The 7,500-nt window shown below is 52.7% G+C and overlaps 1 protein-coding gene across 1 annotated transcript; it reads right to left on the reverse strand.

The window, feature by feature from the left end:
* Window positions 1-1,978: 1,978 nt before the first annotated feature.
* On the reverse strand, window positions 1,979-5,749 carry LOC311329924 (aquaporin-4; the record flags this gene model as incomplete). The annotated part of the gene is made up of 6 exons (XM_084461876.1): window positions 1,979-2,194; window positions 2,715-2,795; window positions 2,980-3,144; window positions 4,535-4,696; window positions 4,972-5,163; window positions 5,735-5,749. 6 exons carry the CDS (start codon window positions 5,747-5,749, stop codon window positions 1,979-1,981), a joined length of 831 nt encoding a protein of 276 aa, XP_084318002.1.
* Between the last annotated feature and the right edge of the window lie 1,751 nt (window positions 5,750-7,500).

Here is a 7,500-nt window from a genome sequence, read left to right on the forward strand (position 1 = left end):
CACACTAATTGCTATTACAGAGCTTGTGTCAGTAAGGGGGTTAATGTGAAGAGTCCAGGACAGCTGGGCTGAGGCCGGGGGGGGGGCTGAGAGGCCTGGGGGGGGGTAGAGAGGCCTGGGGGGGATAGAGAGGCCTGGGGGGATAGAGAGGCCTGGGGGGGTAGAGAGGCCTGGGGGGGTAGAGAGGCCTGGGGGGGATAGAGAGGCCTGGGGGGGGGGGTAGAGAGGCCTGGGGGGATAGAGAGGCCTGGGGGGTAGAGAGGCTGGGGGGTAGAGAGGCCTGGGGGGGGGGGTAGAGAGGCCTGGGGGGGATAGAGAGGCCTGGGGGGGGTAGAGAGGCCTGGGGGGGTAGAGAGGCCTGGGGGGGTAGAGAGGCCTGGGGGGGATAGAGAGGCCTGGGGGGGGTAGAGAGGCCTGGGGGGGGTAGAGAGGCCTGGGGGTAGAGAGGCCTGGGGGGGTAGAGAGGCCTGGGGGGTAGAGAGGCCTGGGGGGGTAGAGAGGCCTGGGGGGGTAGAGAGGCCTGGGGGGTAGAGAGGCCTGGGGGGGGTAGAGAGGCCTGGGGGGTAGAGAGGCCTGGGGGGGATAGAGAGGCCTGGGGGGATAGAGAGGCCTGGGGGGGTAGAGAGGCCTGGGGGGATAGAGAGGCCTGGGGGGATAGAGAGGCCTGGGGGGTAGAGAGGCCTGGGGGGGTAGAGAGGCCTGGGGGGGTAGAGAGGCCTGGGGGGGTAGAGAGGCCTGGGGGGTAGAGAGGCGTGTTAGGTTGTGGAGTGCTAGTGTTAGTGTTAGTGCTAGTGTTAGTGTTAGTGTTAGTGTTAGTGTTAGTGTTAGTGTTAGTGTTAGTGTTAGTGCTAGTGTTAGTGTTAGTGTTAGTGTTAGTGCTAGTGCTAGTGCTAGTGTTAGTGTTAGTGTTAGTGCCAGTGCCAGTGTTAGTGTTAGTGCTAGTGTTAGTGTTAGTGCTAGTGCTAGTGTTAGTGTTAGTGATAGTGTTAGTGTTAGTGCTAGTGTTAGTGTTAGTGCTAGTGTTAGTGTTAGTGTTAGTGCTAGTGTTTGTGCTAGTGTTTGTGCTAGTGCTAGTGTTAGTGCTAGTGTTAGTGTTAGTGTTTGTGCTAGTGCTAGTGTTAGTGCTAGTGTTTGTGCTAGTGCTTGTGCTAATGCTAATACTAGTGTTAGTGTTAGTGCTATTGTTTGTGCTAGTGTTAGTGTTAGTGCTAGTGTTAGTGCTAGTGTTAGTGCTAGTGCTAGTGTTTGTGCTAGTGTTAGTGTTAGTGCTATTGTTTGTGCTAGTGTTAGTGTTAGTGCTAGTGTTAGTGCTAGTGTTAGTGCTAGTGCTAGTGTTAGTGCTAGTGCTATTGTTAGTGTTAGTGCTAGTGCTAGTGTTAGTGCTAGTGCTAGTGTTAGTGTTAGTGTTAGTGCTAGTGTTTGTGCTAGTGTTTGTGCTAGTGCTAGTGTTTGTGTTAGTGCTTGTGCTAATGCTAATACTAGTGTTAGTGTTAGTGTTAGTGTTAGTGTTAGTGTTTGTGCTAGTGTTAGTGCTTGTGCTAATGCTAGTGTTAGTGCTAGTGTTAGTGCTATTGTTAGTGCTATTGTTAGTGTTTGTGCTAATGCTAGCGTTTGTGCTAGTGCTAGTATCAGTGCTAGTCTTGTTAGCATTTCAACGCATTCAGAGAAGGGGGAAGAGGCATTTCTTTTTTGTATTTGGAGGTTGGCTATAAACCTTGTTTAACGTAAAGAGGCGTTACATCACAGATAACAATGAGTAATATTGTAATGTGACAAATATGTACAAAAATAAATGTACAGTATGGCTGGCACTGTGCAGGCTACAGATTCAATAACATGTAATGTATTGTGTAGGCTATCGCCTTCATGAAATACAGTGAGTGAGTGAGTGAGTGAGTGAGTGAGTGAGTGAGTGAGTGAGTGAGTGAGTGAGTGAGTGAGTGAGCGAGCGAGCGAGCGTGTGTGTGCATGTATGTGTTCAGTTTTGTTCCTGCTTGTTGGCCTGCTTGGCTCTCATGGCGGTGTGTGTGAGGGTGGAGAGGGAGGATCGGGACACGCTGGCGGTCTCCACCATCTCCATGTCCCTGCAGCTCAGACACGCCACCAGCTTCTGGCGGGAAACGCTGGGGGCGAAGACGAACTGGTGGGACACCCCGGCCAGGACCGCGCCCAGAACCGGCCCGATCCAGTACACCTACAGCAGAAAAGACAAGACAGAGAGAGACATCAAAGATGGAGGGGACCCCAGGGAGAAGATTGAGGGGGAGGATTGTGGGATACTCAGAAGCATGGAGGTTCTTACCCAGTGGTTCTCTCAGAAGCATGGAGGTTCTTACCCAGTGGTTCTCCCAGTGGGATACTCAGAAGCATGGAGGTTCTTACCCAGTGGTTCTCCCAGTGGGATACTCAGAAGCATGGAGGTTCTTACCCAGTGGTTCTCCCAGTGGGATACTCAGAAGCATGGAGGTTCTTACCCAGTGGTTCTCCCAGTGGGATACTCAGAAGCATGGAGGTTCTTACCCAGTGGTTCTCTCAGAAGCATGGAGGTTCTTACCCAGTGGTTCTCTCAGAAGCATGGAGGTTCTTACCCAGTGGTTCTCCCAGTGGGATACTCAGAAGCATTGAGGTTCTTACCCAGTGGTTCTCCCAGTGGGATACTCAGAAGCATGGAGGTTCTTACCCAGTGGTTCTCTCAGAAGCATGGAGGTTCTTACCCAGTGGTTCTCCCAGAAGCCTGTGATGATGGCCGGGCCCAGGGAGCGGGCTGGGTTCATACTGCCACCGGAGAACCGGGCCTGAGAACACCAGAACACACACCGCTGTGTTACAGAACCGGGCCTGAGAACACCAGAACACACACCGCTGTGTTACAGAACCGGGCCTGAGAACACCAGAACACACACCGCTGTGTTACAGCTCTTCTTATAGCGCTGAGTTGTAAAAGGGTTGGAAATCTGTCAGCATGAGAACGGCTCTGACCGCGAGGAGGACGCCAGCGCTGACGGAGAACCCGATGGCCAGGTTCCCCGGTTCCGTGTTCTCCCTCCGTCTCTGATCCTCCACAGAGAACACGGTGAAGACCAGCTGGAACGTCGACAGAACCTCCATCCCCAAAGCCTGAGCAGCGTTCCCCTCCAAAGGCACCTAGGAGAGAGGGAGGGGGGAGGAGGACGAGGGAGGAGGGACAGAAAAACAAAGAGCAGAATAACAACGAGCAGAAAAGAGAAAGAAGAGACCCCCCCCCTCTGATACACACTCACCCCCCCCCCTCTGATACACACTCACCCCCCCCTCTGATACACACTCACCCCCCCCCCCTCTGATACACACTCACCCCCCCCCCCCCCTCTGATACACACTCACCCCCCCCCCCCCCTCTGATACACACTCACCCCCCCCCCCTCTGATACACACTCACCCCCCCCCCCCTCTGATACACACTCACCCCCCCCCCCCCTCTGATACACACTCACCCCCCCCCCCTCTGATACACACTCACCCCCCCCCCTCTGATACACACTCACCCCCCCCTCTGATACACACTCACCCCCCCCCCCCCTCTGATACACACTCACCCCCCCCCCCCTCTGATACACACTCACCCCCCCCCCTCTGATACACACTCACCCCCCCCCCTCTGATACACACTCACCCCCCCCCTCTGATACACACTCACCCCCCCCCCCCCCTCTGATACACACTCACCCCCCCCCCCCTTCTGATACACACTCACCCCCCCCCTCTGATACACACTCACCCCCCCCCCCTCTGATACACACTCACCCCCCCCTCTGATACACACTCACCCCCCCCCCCTCTGATACACACACACCCCCCCCCCCTCTGATACACACTCACCCCCCCCCCTCTGATACACACACACCCCCCCCCTCTGATACACACTCACCCCCCCCTCTGATACACACTCACCCCCCCCCCTCTGATACACACTCACCCCCCCCCCTCTGATACACACTCACCCCCCCCCCTCTGATACACACACCCCCCCCTCTCTCCCTGATACACACTCACCCCCCCCTCTGATACACACTCACACTGCCCCCCCCCTCTGACATACACATTCATACTCACCCCCCCCCCCCCCCCCCTCTGATACACACTCACACTGACCCCCCCCCACCCCCGACACACATACACACTCACACTGACCCCCCCCACCCCCGACACACATACACACTCACACTGACCCCCCCCCACCCCCGACACACATACACACTCACACTGACCCCCCCCACCCCCGACACACATACACACTCACACTGACCCCCCCCACCCCCGACACACATACACACTCACACTGACCCCCCCCCACCCCCGACACACATACACACTCACACTGCCCCCCCCCTCTGACATACACACTCACACTGACCCCCCCCCACCCCCGACACACATACACACTCACACTGACCCCCCCCCACCCCCGACACACATACACACTCACACTGACCCCCCCCCACCCCCGACACACATACACACTCACACTGACCCCCCCCGACACGCTCACACTGACCTTGCTGACAAAGCATTCTGCGGTGGATTTGAGTGGCAGGGCGAGGTACAGAGCTCCGGCCCCCAGCGAGGCCCCCAGACACTGGGCCCCCACGTAGCCCAGGGCCCTGAGCAGGTCCAGCCTGCGTGTGGCCAGCAGGGACAGGGTCACCGCAGGGTTCACCTGCCCAGGTCACGCACACACACACGAGGTCAAGGACACAACGCACACGTTAACACAGACATGCTCCTGCAGTCTTGCTCACTGTTAATCATGCACACACACACGCACGCACACACACACGCACGTACACCCACACACACACACACGCAAACACGCACACGCGCACACACACGCACGTACACACACACACGCACAAACACACACACCCACACACACACACACACGCACGCTTGCACACATGGGTGTACCCATGCAGTAACTCCACAGCTCCAGACCTGTGCCCCGCTGATCTCTCCAAAGCAGTGTCCCAGAGCGACGGCCACCAGGCCAGCCGCCAGCGCCGGGTAGAGGGGTCCGGGGGGGGCCTCCCCAGGGCCCGGCACACAGGAGCCCAGCACCGCGCTCACAAACACCACAGAGCCCAGCATCTCCGCCATCAGGGCTCGCCAGAACGCACGACTACGCAACTGATTATTGTTAAGGGGAAGAGAGAAAAATGGAACAAAAAGTAAGAGTAGGGTTAGACCTAGAGGCTGGCCCTGACCCCTGACCCTGAGCCTGACCTCAGAGACCCACACTCTGGAATACCAGTGATGAGAACTTTGAAAGATTAAAGATGAACATCAACATCTGAGGAATTGTAATCACATTTCAGAGTTCCAAAATAAATAACTAGCACACGACTGAGGCAGAACAATTAAACAATTCAACCATTTCCCCTTGGGAATCAATCAACCAATCAATCAATCTACCTACCTACTATCAATCAATCAACCAATCAACCAACCAACCTACCTACCTACATACCTATCTATCTACCTATCTATCTCTCTCTATCTCTATCTATCTATATATCTATGAAATTGAGGAAACTTCCTTGTATTGTACTAATTAGATAAGAATCAAATGCAAGTTGTAAAATCCATCCCTCTCCTTTCTGTTTCCAAAATAGAAAAACGTTATCTAACCGATGCTTTTCAAAATATTACTTTTACAGCTGCATTAGTTCATGTGCGTAGTTGTGTTTTCCAAACTTACCTCATGCAGGGTCATTTTGAGCAGGCTGAGTGTCTCCTGTCTGTCTATCCGTCCGTCAGCCGGTTGAGTGTATTGAGTCCTGTCTGTCTGTGTCTGTCTGTGTCTGTCTGTCTGTCTGTCTGTCCGTGTGTGTCTGTCTGTCCGTGTGTGTCTGTGTGTCTGTGTGGAAGTGGTCTGAGGAAGGTCTGTCTGTTCCTGAGCTCATTCACTTTCACCTTGAGGAGTGTCTAAATGGTCCCTCCACTAAACAAGAGAACAGCCCCTCCTCTACGTTCCTCCACCTCTCTCTACCTCTCTACCTTCCTCTACCTCTCTCTACCTCTCTCTACCTTCCTCTACCTCTCTCTACCTCTCTCTACCTTCCTCTACCTCTCTCTACCTCTCTCTACCTTCCTCTACCTCTCTCTACCTCTCTCTACCTTCCTCTACCTCTCTCTACCTTCCTCTACCTTCCTCTACATCTCTCTACCTTCATCTACCTCTCTCTACCTTCCTCTACCTTCCTCTACCTCTCTCTACCTCTCTCTACCCTCCTCTACCTCTCTCTACCTCTCTACCTTCCTCTACCTCTCTACCTCTCTCTACCTCTCTCTACCTCTCTCTACCTCTCTCTACCTTCCTCTACCTCTCTCTACCTCTCTCTAGGAGGGTGAGATGGAGGAGGGGGAGGAGGGGGAGGTGGAGGAGGGTGAGATGGAGGAGGGGGAGGTGGAGGAGGGGGAGGTGGAGGAGGGGGAGGAGGGGGAGAGGAGTGTGGAGGAGCCAAGATCAGTTCTGTGTGTCCTGAGCAGCTGCTAGCCAACAGCACAGCTCCTCTGCTTTATTTTCATATCAATGACGCCCAGAGAGGCCTATCACTGTGTGTGGAGCACCTGGATGAATACAGCCCATTAATACAGCCCATTAATACAGCCCATTAACACACTGGCAGTGCAAAGGATCCTGCTTATAGAGGAATATCAGTGATCCACTGTGGAGGCGGTGGGAATGGATTCAGATCTATTTGAGCGTTACATTCTGATCAAGATCTATTTGAGTGTTACATTCTGATCAAGATCTATTTGACCGTTACATTCTGATCAAGATTAATAAAAATGCTAGAACTGTCAATCTAGCCTCAAACTATTGCCAATCTAGATGCGCTTGATTATGCTTGATATGCGAAATGCTTGCATATAGAGATGTAGAGGGACAAGGCCGGGCAACAGAAGTAGTTATAGATGCATTCATGCTTTAAGCGTTGATTATTAGAGGAGCACATGAGATGAAAGCTCAATTAGTTTCTCTGTGATATAAAATGACAACATCCATCCCATCTCTCCCCTCCTCCTCTGGCCTTTCATCCACACTACTTGAGAGGTACCATTTAGATCACCATGGAGACAGTCTCTTTCGTGATTCTGTTGCCATGGCGTCTGTTGTGACACTGCTCAGATGCGTTTTGCATCCTCTTTGATGTGAAACAAACATGGCTCCACACAGGAGCACTCAGTCCCGGGGCTGCTCACCTTTATAGGACTGGAAATGACTGAATACTGAAAATATAAGTAAAAATGTCCACATATATAGGATTTATTATATACTGTACAGGATTTAGTTTAAGTAGTTTAAGTTTATTTATTTTTACAGGAACAGTGCACATTAATCAATGATTCATTTAAAGCGATGGATTTATTAATCTTTTTAGTAGGTTTATTGTTTTTTAATTTATTTGTAATACTATTAGTTAAAAGAGTTTCACAATGAAAAGGTTTTTATTTGTTGTT

Source organism: Borostomias antarcticus (genome assembly GCF_949987555.1).
Source record: "Borostomias antarcticus genome assembly, chromosome: 3".
NCBI classification, from domain to species: domain Eukaryota; kingdom Metazoa; phylum Chordata; class Actinopteri; order Stomiiformes; family Stomiidae; genus Borostomias; species Borostomias antarcticus.